Source organism: Rattus rattus, chromosome 2 (assembly GCF_011064425.1).
Source record: "Rattus rattus isolate New Zealand chromosome 2, Rrattus_CSIRO_v1, whole genome shotgun sequence".
NCBI lineage: Eukaryota > Metazoa > Chordata > Mammalia > Rodentia > Muridae > Rattus > Rattus rattus.
Window position 1 is genome coordinate 81292926 of NC_046155.1, and position 19079 is coordinate 81312004.

The following is a 19079-nucleotide window of genomic DNA, read 5'->3' on the forward strand; positions in this document are numbered from 1 at the left end:
AATAGTAAAAGAACCTATCTTTGTAAGAGTTCCAGAACACAGAGGACATTTACACCATTCTAATACACCTGAAGAACAGCAGAAAACTACATTAAAAAGGTTTAAAAATGGTTCATTCTGTCTATGTCATTCATCCCTTACCAACTAGCACATGGCAGCACTGAGAAGAGGCCTGGGGCTCTGACTTCTTAATAGGAGAGATGCTGAGAGCGATTACCAACTTCTTTAGTGTTTGCGGGCACTGACTTAGCTCATGTACAACAGAGAATCACCACAATTAGGCCACTTAGTGATAGCAGGAACAAAGCAAGGGAGTGGTGGCTATCAGTGACTAGTCCCTTGTCTCTGCTAGTAGTTTTACCTTATCATGGAGACAAGCCACTCAGGCCATCTAACTGTATCCCCCTCAGCTAATAGGCTTGACTCTCTGTGTGTGTGTGTGTGTGTGTGTGTGTGTGTGTGTGTGTGTGTGTGTGTGTGTGTATCAGGTCTACTGGAATCTCTAGATAGTCTTCTGAATAGTGGTCCATTTCCAGTTCTGAGCATGCTTTATCATAGCTGACTTTGCCTACCAACGTGGTCTTACATTCATCTTACCTATAGAAATTGATGAATGTCTGGCACCTGCCAGACATACCAAACCGTGAGCTGCTGGTGAGTCTTCCCTATCTAATAGAACTGCACCTAGTTAACAGAGCCATCTAATCATTACAGACTTAACCATGGAGATGAATGCAAGAATTGCTGGATGCTCATTATACCTGAAGAAATAAGACGGTGACTATATACCCATGTCTACCTGGAACTAAAATCAATAATCTGTACTTAGGTAACATTTGAAAACATCAGAGAAAAGTCTTATATTGTGAAAGCCATGGTATAAAAGTTTTAAAGTAATAAAAGGATAAGAAAAAAGTACAAATCACCAACATGAGACACAAAACCGAGGGCACATCCCTAGATCCTATAGAAACTGTGAAGAAGAAAATTGAAAAGTGTATCAAATCTAAAGGCCATTAAAATATAATTCCAGTTGCTCAGAAAGGCGCTGAGCACCAGGAATTCTAAAATACAGCAGTGGAATTAAATTTTTGCATGTCCATTGTTAAACAGTTTTTCATTATCTATCAAACTTGGAGAGATGAATTCTATACCAATATATTTATCCAAATAAAATATATATTCACACTTGTAGTAATAAAAATAGACACAAATATACCTAGCATTTGTAACGTAGGAAGCCTAAAATCCTCCATGTCAGTATGTAATAATGGAAATCATGGCATATTTAAATAAAGAGACGCCACAAGGTAATGTAAATGATGAACTGCAACTCCCCACAGCAGAAATAAATAAGTAAGATCTAGAGTTCCAGTGAGTTCTAATTCATTGAAAGTTCATGAGACAAAACTCCAGCCTAAACTGGTAAAGACTGTGTCACAGGCCATGTATCAGAAGGGAAGAATGATTACTTCTGATAACAGAATGTCTGTAGAGTAAGACTAAAATGGAGTTTAAAAGTAGTTCCAGCTTCCTGAAAATGCCTTACTTCATACTTTAAAGTGTAGTTAACAATTTCTTGCTTTGCTATTATTTTAATTTTATTGAGACTTTTATACATGTATCATTCTATATTTATAACATATTTATAATCATTATATATATATCTTATATATGTGTCAGTCTATATTTATAACATATTTATGTCATTTCACCCCTACTTCTCTCCCTTCAACTCCTCCAGAGACTCTTTACTCCCTCTCAAATTTATGACCTCTTCTTAATTATTATTGTTACTATTAAGTCCAAGAACTCCTGATCTTCCCAAAATGGCAGTACTGGTGACACTGTCCTAAATAGGTTGTTGGACAGGTAAACAGAAAGATTGTTATTGGGTAAACAAGCCTAGAGCTCTTTTTTTTTTATCAGATGGGAAACTAGCCTGACTCTATTTTTGTAATCAGGAGCTATTTTGATATCCTAGTCTACTTAAGTTTCTGTTTACTTGATTGGGCTATTAACTGCCTGGTTTTGCTTCTGTAACTACACTTGCTTGCAAAATCTCCCACCCTGGCGTTTTGTCCCATAAAAAGAGCTTGAGAAAGTGGCTCAGGGCTGTTCTCCTAAAACCTGTATTGGATGAGACAGCTGCCAGACCTAAAGCTTGCTTTGATTTGGTCTTAATTTGTGGTCAGTGATCTTTCTCCTTGTGTCTGTAGGTTCAACAATGGACACCATTATAGAGATCCATTACTAGTTAAAATAGGTGTGTAACCATGGGGTGTCCAATCCCAGGTGATACAACTACAATGCAATTTTTTTTCAGTGGTAGGGTGGGGATGAGGTCTCTCTACATAGCCCTATCTGTGCAGTAAATCATTCTGTAGATCAGGCTGGCCTCAAACTCAAAGATCTGCCTGCTTCTCCTTGGACTAAAGGCATGCATCACCATGCCTGACTTACAATGCCATTACTGTTTAGATTATATTATAGTCTCTATGTATTACTACTGCACAATGAAATTTTTTAAATGTGTAAATTTTTCTCATTAGGTGACAAAGAAATGAGTACATATTCATAATGCCCACTACTTCTTGATTGAAGTGGTATAATGGTTAATTACATTTAAAGTTTTAATTATTATTTTTGAGATTAAAAATAAAAGCAAAAAAATGCCTATAACATGTAAGCCCCTAGCTTGTACAAGTTGTACCCTATTAACATACTTTCCTTTTCCCCAGACATTGAAGACTGTTCTTAAAAGTGATCTTGTAAAACTTGCTGTTCTTGCAAGGTAATAAGCCCCTGTCTACAAAGGCAGAATACATGTAATGCTGTGTTTTTTCCTCTTTATAAGCCCTGGGCTGATATGGCTAAATGCTGCATAATGGGAGCAGTCCTGCTCTTAGGTGCAGTCCTGATACCAATATTTAAATTAAAAGCCTCTTATTAGTTAAGAGTTTTATTAATATACTGGTCCCTGAACAATTCCAGACCCACAAGACAAAGAATATCATCACATCACTTGCAACAACATAGACTGAACTAGATTATCATGCTAAGTGAAATAAGTCAGGCACGCAGAGACCATGTGTTCTCTTGTATGTGGTATATAAAGAGAAATCATTTCGTGAATACAGAGGTGGTTACCAGAAGAAGACAGGTGTAGGACAAGGAGGGTTAAGGTTAAGGAATAATGATTAGTGGGTACTGAGCTAGAGCCATGTGGAAGTATGAAGTTCTGTTCTAACCAGAGATAACTACAATATTCCTGATATTTCAAAGAGCTAGGGAAAAAGAATAGAGTAGACAAGCATATTTATGAAATCTAATAAAAATACTATTTTTCATATTTAATTTTCTCAAGAAATGGCACCTGCTTATCTAAGACATACAATAAAATTGATAAAGGTGGACCAAAGAGTTCTTAAAGTATAGAAAAAAGATAAATTAGTGACATCAGTTCTGGGTGAGTTTTGAACTATCAGCATTCAATCAAGACTTACTTTTTCTTTTTAATTATGGAAGAACTGGTAGCTTTTGTTTGTTTTTCTAACAGTAGGTTTTCCTCTTTTTCCTTTTCAAAAACTGACCCAGCTATGACATGCTCATTAACTTTCTTAAGGTGGAACGACATTGTATCTGTGCAGTCCTACCCATTCAGTTTTCCAATACACACGGGGGAATGGTGGGGAGGTGAGTATCCTGCCCTCTAGCCTTTAACCTCCTGTAACCTTCAGCCTGAACTGGGCTCTGACATCACCCCAATCCTATTGCGGGAAATGGTGGGAGTTACTAAGGTCAAACTGCTCTTCCAAAACTTGACAAATTCCTCAGTAAGCTACAGCCCAGACCTCAAATGTACTTCAAACCTCTCACAGTTTGAGTTGTTAGCCAGGAGGTCCCTGACACTCACCACTCGGCAGCAACCGCCTCCACAGCCCCTGCTTCCTCCACTGAATCACGGCTTGGCTCGCGTCTTCCCTGAGCTGCACTTCCGCTCAACACCGGATCAACTGCCCAGCCTCACCTGGACAGGAGCGGAGGCTGACCGGAAGTGCGGAGGCAGAGCAGAACCCTAGTAGCGGATGGCAGTGCTTGCGGTGTATGGGAGGGCCTAATGTAGTAATGTAGTAATGTCTCTGCCCTCATTTCTGAGGTAGCAATTTAAGGTTTCTCAGTTTTTCTTTTGTTTTTAAACTATTTTATTTTAAATGTATCCACCTTAGTTTACGTGCACTGGTGTTTTGCCTGCATGTATGTCTATGTGAGAGTTACCGACAGTTGTGAGCTACCATTGTGGGCGCAGGGATTTGAAGCTGGGTCCTGGAAGTGCTTTTAACTGCTGAACCATCTGTCCAGCCCCAAGTTTTTCTTAATCTAGATAAAAACTTGTCAGTGTCCAGCTTTCTTCTTTGTCAGTTCTTGGTTTGGTTTTGTTTGACTAGTGTATTCTTCTCCTACTTTTCTACTTCTTGTTAGACATGCAGTTCGACTCTTGATTTAAAAATATTTTGTTGTTGTTTTAGAAGTCTTCATAGCTACACGTTTTTCTCACCTCTGCTTTTGCTTTTGAAAGTTTGGTATGTTTTGATCTCATTTTCTGAAGACATTTTGTAATTTGTTTTTTTTTTTTCTTTTTGACTCATAATTAGCATTTTACTTTCAAATACTTGTGAATTTTCCACTATTTTATCTGTTTTTGATTTCTAGTTTTATTAGACATTTTGGGCAGATGAGGCACTCAGTAAGATTTCAGTATTTTTTTTAGAGCTGGGAACCAAAGCCGGGTGCTTGCCACGCAAGTGCACTACCATTGAACCAGATCACCAACCCACCCCTATTGTGGCTTATTTAAAGACCCAAGATTCAGTGACTGCTAGAGCATGTTCCATATGCACTTGAGGAGGATATATCTTCTATCATTATTTATTGCAACGTTTATCATAGGTATGTCTACGTTCCTATTAGAGTGCTGTACTCATAATGGCAATCAAGAAGGTGTTTTTATAGTTCAATGCATACCCTATGTATATATGTTGTTGTAAGGCCAAAACAGAACCATAGCTCCCCCCTGACTCAGTGAACAGGAGAGCAATGAATATAGCTTTAAGAATCCAAGGCAGTGACTATTTCCTTAGGAATCAGTCATACCTCCCACTAAGGTACACATACCTAGGTAGCCAAAGGAAAAGCTACACAGAGTGTCCCTGGCTCTAGAGCTCGATAAAAATCAAATCCTTCCTTATATAAAAAGAACAGTGTCTTCTGTATACAATTAAAACCATTTTAATTACATTTTATTTATTCGGGGTAGGGACATATCACATGAATATGGAGGTCAGAGGACAACTAGCTAAGAGTCAGTTCTCTCTTCTGCAGTGGGGTCCTATGGATCAAACAAGTGATCAATCTTGACAGAATGTGTCCTTACCCATCGAGCTGTCTCTGGCCCTGGACATTATAATTGAGAAATTCCAACTGAAGTCTGAAAACTGAAGAAACTACCCTAACACAGAGCAGCTTCCTAGACCAACTTATAGATCTACTGAGAACCATCCTACTTACATGCTCATGAATTGCAGAGAGAGAGAGAGAGGGAGGGAGAGAGAGAGAGAGGGAGGGAGGAAGAGAGAGAGAGAGAGAGAGAGAGAGAGAGAGAGAGAGAGAGAGAGAGAGAGATCACATCACTTCCTAGAGGATTTCAACTTCCTAGACAACAATCAGGAGAGAAACCCTGTCTCATTCCATTTATACTTTACTCTCTTATTCTTTATTGTAGGGGAAGCAAGAAAAGAAAGAACAGGACATTATTTTTAAGGATAATCCACTGATCCCATCTGTACACTACTTCATTTTTTTTTCTTTAATCACTAAAATGAAAGACCATTTCGAATTTTGGAAATAATACTATCAAACTTTGACATTAACTTAGACATAGCAGGGAATAAGTCGATATGTATTTGTGCATATATATTTGTGTGCATGTTTGTGGCAAATTTGATTTGTTTTGGGTTTGTGCTTTTATTTATAGCTGCTAAAACTAGTGCATTTCCACTGGGGCAATTCTGATGGCACCATCACTATTAGCTTTTTATACTCAAGTACTTCGACCATCTAAGAATGGGTCCTTACAGAACTGAGTGCTGCTCTTTCATTTTCCTAGGAAAGAAAACAACTCTAAGAAATGTTTTTAGATTTAGATAAATCAGAAACAGGACATTTAGCTCCATCTTCAGTGAAGGGGACACTTTTTTTCAGGGAAGTATTTATTACACAAATATATTTACATGAAGATTCACAAGCACAGGATGACCTCCCCATGTACCCAGCTCTAGGTTAAAAAAAAAGAAAAGAAAAGAAAAGAAAAAAGAAAGAAAAGTCAGTATCACTATTTGTAACTGAATCTCAAGGAACTTCTGTCTCATGATCACTTCCTATCTTGGTCAGCAAAAGCCAGGAAGACTTGGTCCAGGGTGATCTGACTGATGGAATAGTCTTCTAAATCGTATTGTTCCTTCGCTTTCTCCAAAATGCCAAACACCTTAAACAACAACAGAAGCATGAAGTTGCTATTGAAGCCTCCCTCTAGCTCCCAGAGGAGCCTCACCTCTTCTCCCCAATTTCTGTCAGGTACATTAAATTGGACAACAAGACCAGAAGGACAAAATCAGCAGAAGAAGCAGGTGTTTGAGAAGGGGAGGAGGTAGCAGTTCTCTGTCTTGTTCTTTTGATAGACATGGACTACTAATGGAATTTAAGGGCAGTCATCAAAGACATTTCCACACTAAGGCATTTGAAGAGGAACATAAATACTCCATTGTGTTCACATTATCAGGAACAGTTCCACTCCTTGGATCCCAAGTACCATCATTGTCAGTTTCCCCCTAACATGCACTGGTAAAAGGGCACGGTTTCTGATCACCTTTCCCCAGCTGTTGTCCTTGCTGGGAATGTAATAATTTAGGATCCCTTGATTCTCTTGCTTTAATTCACTACCTACAACAGGAAAATAAGACAGGTGAGTGTTCTTACAAAGTTATTTTGAGATGATCAAAATAGTACTGTATCTGCTATATCATACAAAGGTGAATGGTTGGGGTTAACACAGGAGATGTGACCCCTCCCAATCTACTCTCTTTGATATATATTAAATATCTTTAAAGACTTTAGAACTAATTAAATAGAATAGTCTTATGGTAGGGAATTGACAGCAACTATTGAAGCTTTTAAGATCAGTAAAGTGTCAACTTGTGTGCCCAGTGTAAAAGTTTGAGCTTTTAAAATACTGATATAGTTATTCCTAAATATAGTGCTGAGTATTGATAGGATTTTCTGGTTGTTTGTATATAAGGGCACAGTTTGGGAAAAGAAGAAGAACAAGTATGATGGTTGAGATGAGAATGATCCCATATGTTCACATATTACAATATTTGGTGGATTGTAGCTGGTCTTTGCTACTTTGTGGGTTCTTCTTTTTACCCCCCTATCATTGAATATGAGAGAAAGAAGGATAGAAGGGGATGTAAAATCTGAATCTAATTTCCTTGTTTCTTCTTTTTTATTCTCTCTCTCTCTCTCTCTCTCTCTCTCTCTCTCTCTCTCTCTCTCTAAATATATATATATATATATATATATATTTCTATATATGTGTATGAGCACTACTAACAAACTGCAAACAACCCCCCTGATAGATCAATGACCACCCACTCCCGCCTCTCAGGGCATTAACATACTCTCTGAAAAGTTCACAGAATTCCAAATGTCACACAATTGCAGAAATTATCTGAAGCTGGCAAAACCATGCCTCGGCTAAAGCATGAGGCAAGTCACAGTCTGCTGTTGCAAAGCAGCCCCATATCCCACCTGGGATTAAAATGAAAAATATTCTTATAATATTTTTGGGTTTTTTAAGGAAGCCTAAATTTCAGAATTCTCACTACAATCCCTAGTTGCTGGAGTTTTTGGGAAGAATTAAGAAATGTGGCCTTGTAGGAGCAGGTATTCCACAAAGGTGGGCTATGATGTTTCAAAAGATCTTACCATACCAGATAGCCCTCTTTCTGTCTTTGCCTGTGCTTGTGGATCAGGATATAAAGCTCTCGGTTACTGCTCTGGAACCATGTGTACCTACCTCCTACCATGTTCCCTGTCACGGTGGCCATGGCCACTAATGTTTTAAAACTGTAAGCCCCTGTTAAATGCTTTCTTTTGTAAGTTGTCTTGCTCATAGTATTTTGTCATGACAACAGAAAAGTAACTAAGCCAAGATTGTCTCATTCTCATGATTACACCAGGTCCTTCCACGTACAAAGAGAATCATGCACAGAAATCACCAGTCACACAACTGTGATCTTGTTTTTTTCTTAGGTAAGACTATGAACAAGATTAGTGGGAAGAAATGCATTGATAACTGACTGTGGTGATATGTAGAGTAAAGCTTTTATGTCTGGCTTTAAGCAATGTGTAGTAAATCTTCAGGTCTGGCTTTGAATGAAAACAACAACAACAAAAAAACCCTTTGCTATGTTTGGGTCAATTATTAGAGACTGAGAAATTGTTATGAGAATGATTGAAAATTGAAGAAATATTGACTCTAGAGAATCTGCACTTGGTGCTGTGTGAGCGCTTGCGGTTGCACCAACCTTGGTCCTAAGACACCTGAATTTTTTCTTTTGATTATGGTAGCCATGGTCAAGAGGGACTGAGATTCGTGTGGGTTGTCTGTTCTCATGGGCAGCGGGGGCAGGATAACTTTGGCAGTTGAAACCTTTCCCAGCCCCAATTTATGTTTGAATGTTTGTATAATGTTTGAATAGAATAACTGGAGTAAGCTAGCTGGGTGTCAGCCTTTTCCAAAAAGGCTGAACCCCTCTGCTCCTTCAGAAAATGAAATGTTAGCATCTTGGTGAGTTTTTCTCTCTACTGTGACAACTACGACTGATGTTAATCAATAATTAACCTATGCAAACTTGTAGATCATTACAACTATAATTAAAGTGGATTCAAAATGTTTTAAAGAAATGTTACATGTTTGAAATGTGGCACCAGTGGAAGGGGAAGCCCTTGGTCCTGCCAAGGTTGGACCCCAGTGTGGGGAATATGGGGGCAGTAAGGGGATGGATGGGGGAATACCCATATGGGGGGAGGGGAGCGGAGGGGGGCTTATAGACAGGAAACCGGGAAAGGGAATAACATTTGAAATAAGTAAAGAAATATGTCTAATAAAAAATGTAAAAAAAGAAATGTGTGTGTATTTGGTTAATATTAATCTTAATGCATGCATTATATGATGATCATGTAGAGCTCTTTTATTGTGGCATATTTCAAATATAAAGCATAATAAAGTATTTAAAATGAGCGCTGATAAAAATCACCCCATCTAGGTCAAATAATACTTATTCATTGTCAGGTGCAATGTCCCAGCTTCTACCCCCCCATAAAAATAAGCAGTATCTCCTTCAATACTCAAGGTATTTTCACTTTTTCAGTTTGTCTACTCGCTTATCTAAATTAATGTAAGAACTGATGTGATAATGGAGTATGTATGCGTGTGGAAGAGCTAAATTGAGTTAATAGTTTCTTTTCGTACTGGAGATAGCTCAATGGTTAGAAGCAGTGGATCTTGCAGAGCTGGGTTCAGTCCTTAGGACCAACACGGCAGCTCATAACCATCCATAACTTCAGTTCCAGGGATCTGACACACTCTTATAACTTCTATGAGCACCAAGCACATGTCTGCTACACAGAAATACATGAAAATGTGCAAATAAAAACGTCTCACACAATATAATGATTAAAAATAAATCAATAAACCTACAGAAGTATGGTACCTCAACCTTTTATGTTTATAATAGATTATTGAGTGTTACTATAGTCATAACACTATTTAACTTATTCTGTGGTGCTTTAAAGAAGAATTCCACCTCACATCCTCGTAGGCTTATATATTTGAATGTTTAGTCAGTAGGGAATAGCACTATTTGAAAAGAAAAGGATTAGGGGGTTTGGCATTGTTAGAGAAGTGTGTCCATGAGGGTGAGCTTTGGCATTTCAAAAGCCCAGTCTGTGTCTCTCTGTCTCTCTCTGTCTGATGATAACGAACACTGTAAGCAAGCCCTAATTAAATGCTTTCATTTATATGAGTTGCCTTGGCTGTGGTGTCTCCTCACAGCAATAAAACAGTGACTAAGACCCTGTATCCTTTATCCAAAATCTCCCCAACCTCACCCTACCATAGCACCTAGTAACTACCAATCAACTACTTCCATGCAACTTCCTTAGACTCAACACCTGGGTGAGATCGTATGCATTTGTCTTTTTATACATAGCTTATTTCATTGAATAAAAGGTCATCTAGCTTCATTCGTGTTGCCACAAATGATGGAGTTTCCTTCTTTCTCAAGGTTAGTTTCCTGACTATGTGCATCCATGCTAGCTGCCGTGTGTATATTATATTTTCTTTATTGCCATCCCTCAACAAATCTTTAAATTGTTTTCCTTTTGGCTATTGGGAGTAATGCTACGGCCAACATGAAAGTGTACCTATCACTTTGACATATTCTTTTTACTTGTGTTAGATATATATTCATCAGTAGGTAGCAAGGTCATAGGCTAGTGCTATTTTTAACTTTCTAAGGAATTTTCATGTTTTTAACTGGCTATACTAATTTACACCCCCACCCACTTCCTACCGATTCCTAAAAGAGAAAAGCTTTTGACTTTTGTCTTAGTCCCCGTTCTATTGCCGTGAAGAGACGCCATAACCAAGGCAACTCTTACAAAAGAAATCATTTAATCTGGGGCTCGAAGTTGCAGAGGGTTGTGGAATCCATGACATGGTAGGAAGCAGACAGGTGTGGCGCTGGAGCAGCAGCTGGGAGCTTTATATCCTGATCGGCAGTCAGTGGGCAGGCAGAAAACTAACTGGGAACAGTATGGGCCTTTTGAAATCTCACAGCCCAACCCAGTGACACACCTCTTTCAACAAAGCCTCACCTACTAATCCTTCCCAATTAGCCCCACCAACTAGGAAGCAAACATTCAATATAAGGACAGCTCCTATAGCCGTATGGGGTCATTAAAATCACCACAGCTTCATACTATGGAACTCGATGCTAGCTATGAGCTTGTGGCATATGGTATTATGTTAAAAAGAATTCCTGTTGCACCCAGTCTGTTCATCATTTCAGTATAGGTTTTTTATTGTTGTTTTGGTTTTTTGTTTTGGTTTTCAAGACAGGGTTTCCCTGTATATCCTTGACTGTTCTGGAACTTGCTCTGTAGACCTGGCTGGTCTTGAACTCAGAGATCTAGAGTGCTGGGATTAAAGATGCACATCACTACTGCCTGGCTTTCTTGTGATCTTGAATGATGTTTGCTGGTATCTTGCTGAGGATTTCTTTGTCATTCTCAGTAGAGACATGGATCTTTTTCTTGTAGTGTTCACGACTAGTTTTGGCATCACATTTGAAAGTATTGTCTTTCAAAAGAATTTAAGATGCTTCTGCTCTTTATTCTTTGAATAGTAGTGCAGTGAGAAGGGTCCACACTCAGAGTCTCATCGTTTATGACAGACACATTGCCCACTGAGCCATCACAGGTCAAAGACAGAAGACAAGCCACTCCAAACTCTGTACAAGACCGTGCCTCAAAACATAGGGTGGACAGAGATAAAGATACTCCACCTCAACTTTTGACCTTCATACACCCATGCGCACATGATATACATCTGCACACATATGTATGCACAGATACAGAACACACAACACATTTGCTTAGTAAGATTATAAGCACATTCTTTTGTTGCATACATCTGGGTGTGTTGTGGGGAAATCCTAGTCACTGAAGTCAATGCTAAAGTGATTATTTGGTATTCCTCACATCTATTCTCCATGTCTGTTCCACCACTGATTATTAAAATGTATTTTCTACCACTGATTATTAAAATGTATTTTCAAACTTATATTCCCACAGTATAATCAATAATATTTTCTATAGCCCAAAAGATGAAATTCCAACTCAATAGCCTGATGCACATCAGTAAACCTGTAAGAGTTTGCTAACAATTGTTACTATGTCTCCAGTGCTTTGCAGTTAGGATAGAGGCTGAGAAGGAGAACATAGTTGCTACCATTGCTCTGTGGGCATGGAAGTGTTTTACTGAGTTTGTCACACATGGGTAGGATTTTTGTCAGGAGAGACGCATCTGCTAGAGCTTGCTTGCAGTTCAAAATCATGTTCTGGCACAACTTGCTAAAATCCAGAATAAGATGCTTAATGAGAAGGGGAATATCCTTTAAAAGATTTTTTTGGCATGGGTAATATGTGGACAAAAGAGAATTATGTTGAAATATGGCTTTAGAGGTATAATTTATATGGAGAGAACAAATATGCAGAGGACCTAGATGTAGATGGCAGAGTTCAGTGATGGGCTGTGCAGTAGCAGTAGCAAAGGAAGTGTGGAAGATCACTGGGTGTCAGTAACACAGGGAAGCAGGAGTAAAACACAAACCCTGTGGGTAGTGAGAACAAAACATGAAATTTAATATATTTCTAACACCACTGGGGCAACTTAACATACCTGGAAATGTCACTGTGATGAAATTTTTAAATTCCTTTAATGTTTCCCCAGACTTGACCTTGGTCTTCAGAATATAAATCTCACCAAACTTGTTCTTGAGGTACTGAGGGCTACCCAGGCAGGTGAGCTTCCCATGCACCATTATGGATAGCCTTGTACAAAGGGCTTCACATTCTTCCATGCTTGCAAAACAAACAGAACAACATGAAACTAAAATGTTCTTTGAAGATAGCATGCATTTAGCCATTGCCAGGATCTTGTTATCAATCACAAGCTGCATCTTCCAATCTCCAAGTTCATGGTTAGAAAGTATGTTGTGGTGTGTGTGTGTGTGTGTGTGTGTGTGTGTGTGTGTGTGAGTGTGTGTGAGTGTGTGTGTGTGTGTGTGTGTGTGTGTGTGTGTGTGAGTGTGTGAGTGTGTGTGTGAGTGTGTGTGTGAGTGTGTGTGTGTGAGTGTGTGTGTGTGTGTGTGTGTGTGTGTGTGTGTGTGTGTGAGTGTGTGTGTGTGTGTGTGTGTGTGTGTGTGTGAGTGTGTGTGTGTGTGTGTGTGTGTGTGTGTGTGTGTGTGTGTGTGTGTGTGTGTGTGTGTGTGGAAGGTACACATGCATATATGTGCATGTGGAGGCAGAGGCCAATCTCAGGTATCATTCCTTAACCACCATCTGCCTTGTCTTAGTGGGACCTGAGGTGAGGGTCACTGATTTAGGCTAGGCTGTCTGGTCAGTGAGCCCCAAGGATCTACCTGTTTCTGTCTAGCACTGAGATTATAACCATATACTACCACACCCAGTTTTAAGCATTTTTAAATCATTTTTTATTTGTATAGATATTTTGCTTGTTTGCATATCTGTTCAGTGTGTGTGTGTGTGTGTGTGTGTGTGTGTGTGCGTGTGTGCGTGCGTGCGTGTGTGTGCTGTGCCCATGAATGCTATTGCATTCCCGGGGACTAGAGTTCTATAGATGACTATGAACTGCCCTATGTATACTGGAAATTGAACCTGGGTTTCTGGAAAAGCAGCTTAACTGATCTTAACTGCTGGGTCATCTCTCCAAGGTTATTTTTTGTTTTGTTGTTGTTGTTGTTGTTGTTGTTGTGTTTTTTTTTAAATTGTAGGTTCTGGGATCCAGCTCAGGTGCTCATATTACATAGCAAACACTTTACTAATTAAGCTATCTTCCCAAACTATATGTCTTTTCAAAGGATAAGTAACAGAACAGCAAATCCTCAAATGTAATATACGTCTAACTTCCTGAGGACTCTTGGATAGTCTATTTATTATTCAATCAAATATACTGCTTAATATTCCTGACCCCAAATAATTGGCCGGTATAGCTACCATAATTATTGCCAACTCTTGATAGAGCTTTCCCAAGAGCCACACCTGTGGGATGTTATAATGATGGCCTTTCCACTTTCACGAATCTTTATCACTGCGTCCCAGAGAAGGCGCCTAGCTCTTGGGTCCATGCCAGTTGATGGTTCATCCAGGAAGATAACCGAGGGCTTTCCCATCATGGCAATGGCAGTGCTCAGCCTACGTTTGTTTCCTTCACTTCAGACCAAAGACAGGGAGGAAATGGAAACAGATGAAACTATGCCTATTAGTCATTTCCAGGAAAGACAACAGACACTTCGTAGTACTGAGACTTCCAACAAAAATCTCAAGTGTAGACATCCTTATGCAGATTCCGTATGGCTTTAACAAGGCGTCAGGCCCTAGTACATCTGTGCACGAACATTTATAACGTAGGACAACCTTTCACATGTTGTAGTTTTGGCTCCATTTGTTTACTTGTCTCTACTAGGATACATAACCCCCATCCCAATTTGAAGACCTACATTTCTCTTTGTTGCAGGACAGAATCAGAGGAATGTCAGGAAAAAGGAAATACTTTCTATTTGGGTTTCAGAAGCCAGGTTATGAAGTTTCATTTCTGAAAAAGGAAGATGTGAACCTATTACTAGCATCTGAAACACAACAGCATAAGATAATGTTCAACTCAGTGTTAACTGTCAACCTGACACAGGCTCGAATCACCTGAAGAAGTCTCAATTAAATAATTAATTTCCCTTATCAGGTTGGTTTGTGAATATGTCTGTGAGGGATTGTCATGATTATTAACTGACTCAAGAAGGCCCATCTAGGCAGGTGGTTCTGAGCTAGATAAGAGAATTCACTAAGCATCAGCCTGTGAGCAAACCAGGTAGCAAACAGCATTCTGCATAAATTCTTGCAGTACACCATTGGCAATGAGTGGACTCCCTGGTTAGAGGTAATGGAACAGTAAACAGTCCTGCCAAAGTCCCTGCCATGACTTCCTTTGATGATAGACTATAGATGCAGATCGTAAGCCAAATGAGCCCCTTTCTCCCCTAAGCTGCTTTTGGTGGGAGTGTTTCATCACAGCAACAGAATGAAACTAGGTCATATGGTAACATAATTGGGTAATTATGTGGAAGAGAAGTTCAGGTGGAGCTTTGGGCACTCACATCAAACACCAGGAGCAAAGAGGCTTAGCAGTTATGGATATTGGTAACAACAGGTGACATTTGTTAAGAAGCTGTGGCATAATGACTCACCTGTAGGTGCTGATGAGACTGTTGGCATGAGGCTCCAGTTCCAAGGAATTCAAGTACGTGTTCACGTAGGGCCGAATCTGATGCTCTGAGATTCCCCATATTCTTGCATACATGACCATTATTTCCCAGCCAGTCAGGTATTCCAGCAAAGCATCAAATTGAGGACAATAGCCAATTTTTGACCTGACCTAATTACAATAATTGCTGTAAGTGAAAACTCAGGCCATCTAACACCTCATGAACATTCATAGACAAGGCAAGAGGTTTACAGGCCATGCTTCTATGAGACCCCTACCAAGAAATTTTCTTTTCTGAAGGGCTACGGAATTATTGATTGCAAATCTATTGTAGTCAAATGAAATGACTGGTCCTCATATTCAGTTCTAATTGTCCTGGAAATGAAGATTTAGAAACAAAATCCCAGATCCCACTCAGTTTGTAGGAATGCTAAGATGATATGTCTTTATCTTAATCATGGGCCCAAAGGAATATGCCAGCCGGGATACTTTCTTTACTGTTTGACCTGTATAGCACTATATATGCTTGTCCCTTAGTAAGGCTGAACCAAAACGAAGCCCTCATCTTTGCATATAGAAGTTCAAAAATAATGGTTGCTTGGAAACTTGAATTATTTTCCCAGTAGGTGCAAACAGCCTAGTTAGCTAGAGAAAATAGCCATAAATTTAAATTAATAATTAACTTATATTGATTATAGAGTATTCATTTTGTTTGTAGGCTTGGCATGGTGCAAGTCTTTTTCTCTTTGACTAAAATGGCTCTTAAGGACAGTATATTTTCAGACTGCCCCACCTGGGGATCCATCCCATATGCAGCCACCAAACCCAGTCATTATTGCTGATGCAAAGAAGTGCTTGCTGACAGGAGCCAGATATGGGTGTCTCCTGAGAGGCTCTGCCATAATCCTACTGATACAGATGAGGATGCTTGCAGCTAACCATTGGACTGAAGAAGGGGACCCCAATGGAGGAGTTTGAGAAAGAATAAAGGACCTGAAGGGGTTTGCAACACCATAGGAAGAACAACAGCATCAACCAACTAAACCCCACCAGAGCTCCCAGGGACTAAACCACCAACCAATGAATACTAAACCACCAAAAAATGGATGGACCCATGACTCCAGCCATATATGTAGCAGAGGGTGGCATTGTCCAGCATCAATGGGAGGAAAAGCCTTTTATCCTGAGAAGGTTTGTTTCCCCAATGTAGGGTAATGCCAGAGTGTTGAGGTTGGAGTGGCTGGATGGGAATGGGAGCATCCTCATAGAAGCAGGGGGATGGAGGAGGGATATGGGAGAGGGGGAAAGGTGATAACATTAGAAATACATAAAAGTATCCAAGAAAAATAAAATTTTAATTAAAGAAAAAAGTGTATTTTCAACACACACCTGTATTTTTTTCTTTTATCTCTCTTTAGGATTCATATACTAAAGATACAATAAAACCACCATCAATAAGTGAAATTAGACAATGATTATCTATGTACAGAAAATAATTCAGACAGGGTCAGAAAAGCACCTGTGAGGACTCTCAGCCTACATTTCAGGCTGATTCTAAGCACAGAGATAGTGGAAAACACATACACTCCCTAGAAACAGTGGAAAACAAGTACTCTCCCTAGAAACAATAAAGAAAACAAGGAATGGGGAGGATGATTACTGCTGGTGTTACCACGTTATCAGTTCAGTTTGTAGCAAAAATGACATACAGCGAAGTAGAAAATGTGATTCCTTCATGGGACTGGGAATCAGAAGCTCTATTGGGCTGAAAAAAAACTTACGATGCAAATCTCCTTGGCTTTGAAAAAACTATCTTTGATGATAAAATAATAAAGGAGCTTGTGGAGAAAATCAAGGAATGGATTCTTAACTATTAATAGAGAGATAGAAACCCCCAAAGGAAACAGAATGGGCATGCAGTGCTCTAAAGGCAGAGTGTGCCCTCCAACATTGTGGAAGTTAAAGGACACCACATCAGTCAGTGAATGGATTGTGAAGGAAGCCATAAAGAAATTTAGAAAGTATTTAGAGATGAATGAAATGAAAATTCAACATATCCCAGCTTATGGTACTTAGTAAAAGCAGAACATGTGGGATTTAAAATTAGACTGTCCAGCTGAGCTCATGGTTAGCATTGTCCCCAAAGTAGTGACTGGTGAATTACTGCAGTGGACGGGCCCAAGCCACACAGGGGTAGGTTGTGGTTTGAAAGAGATGCGCTGAATAACATTCTAAAGCACTGGTAAAATACATCAGGCAACAATGGAACAAGGGAAGGAAAATGCCAGCTCATAGACTGGGTTAAATATTTACAAATAGGGATTAGTGTATAGAATACATAGAATACCTAAGCACTCCTCCAACTCAGGGGAAAAAGCATCCAAAGAAGGACTTTAATATGCATTTTCCCTATAAAGATATATGGCAGCAAGTATGTAGGGAAAGTACCCACTTTCTCTATTCATTAGGAAAATACAAATCAAAACTACAGTGGGAAAACATTTCACACACTAGGCTGAACACTATAAAACATACAATTACACAAAAAAATGAGAAGCTCTCATCATACAGAGAAATTGCAACTGCTGTGTGTTTCCATCAAGACTAAGTGGTGAAGCTCATGTGGAATATTCTATGACACCTAAGCCTCTATATACATTAAACAACTAAGAGCAAGTACCCACATACATCTCTGTTGTTATCATGGGCCAGGATACCTTCCATATGCCCATGTGTTAAATACTTAGTCCCTGGATTGACCTATTGGCAGACTCCTTTGGATGTAGGACCTAGTAGGAGGTCCATTCATAATATTGCTGAAAAGGATAGGGGGTCCCTGTCTCCTTCCCTTTTCTATTTTGTATTCTGGCCATAAAATCTATGGTTTTGATCTGCCACACATTCATGTTGTGATGTGCAACATTGTCATAAGATCAAATGCAACAGACCCAACAAATCATGCCCTAGAATAGTTGAAACAGCACAAAATGAATCTTTTAAAGCATAAGATGACCATGTAAGATACTTGTTATAGCTATAGAAAACTGATTAGTACATTTCATACTAATGCGAAAGGATTATTATTTGTAATAGTCAAACAGTAGATATGATGGGTGCACACCATGTCCTGTAATCATGCAATGGAGTGAGCTTCTACATGCATTAATCTTGAAGACAATACGCCAGGTACATTCTTCTATACAACACCTAAAATGTAGTCAAATTCATACAGTTAAGAAGTAGAATGGTGTTTACTTGGGTGAATGAAGGAATGGAGAGTTATTGTTTAATGGGTATAGATTTTCAGTTTGGAATGATAAAGTACTTCTAGAGATAAATTGTGGTAATGGACACACAATGTCACTGAATTATAGAATCATACATTCAGAAATGCATTAGATGGTTAATTTTACATTATCTACTATATAAGAAGATATGCTAAAGAACATTTTAAAGACCAAACAAATTAAATGTTTTCATCAGTCACATAAAATGTGAGAAATTTTCAAATTGCAAAACTTGAAAGATCCCCGAGGGGGCCTGAAAACATTGTGACATCTTAGACTTTGTGATGCAGATCCAGCCATTGCAAAGCTTCCGTGGGCCTTGTGTGCCTGGTCTCTTTTCAAACTTTTTCACACTTTATCTGACCATGCTGTTGATTCTCAGTTCAGGTTTGCTCCTTGAAGAGAGATCACCTAATCCTTTTTGCATCCTAACAGTCCCAGGTAGGCAGTTCTATCTCCCAAGATGCCCTTCTATCTCCTCAAGGAGCCTGATAAGGGCTGTTAACTCCTGGAATTTGAACCTTTGTCATTCTTTTCTGCTTTACATTCTCATCATACTTCTTCCCTGAGTTACCCATCTTCATCTGTTCCTGCAGCCAGTGACCAGCACG

At 39.2% G+C, this 19079-nt stretch overlaps 1 protein-coding gene across 1 annotated transcript in view; it reads right to left on the reverse strand.

Annotated features, from left to right (window-relative positions):
• Positions 1 to 6259: 6259 nt before the first annotated feature.
• LOC116893918 (ATP-binding cassette sub-family A member 3-like) overlaps positions 6260 to 19079 on the reverse strand; it is a 91776-nt gene continuing 78956 nt past the window's right edge. The window contains exons 27-31 of the mRNA XM_032895640.1: positions 15165 to 15352; positions 13966 to 14136; positions 12584 to 12765; positions 6926 to 6999; positions 6260 to 6544 (exon numbers count right to left, since the gene is read on the reverse strand). Of these exons, the coding sequence (XP_032751531.1) occupies positions 6431 to 6544; positions 6926 to 6999; positions 12584 to 12765; positions 13966 to 14136; positions 15165 to 15352 (729 nt within the window). The 3' untranslated portion in view covers positions 6260 to 6430. The remainder of the gene's footprint in view (positions 6545 to 6925; positions 7000 to 12583; positions 12766 to 13965; positions 14137 to 15164; positions 15353 to 19079) is intronic.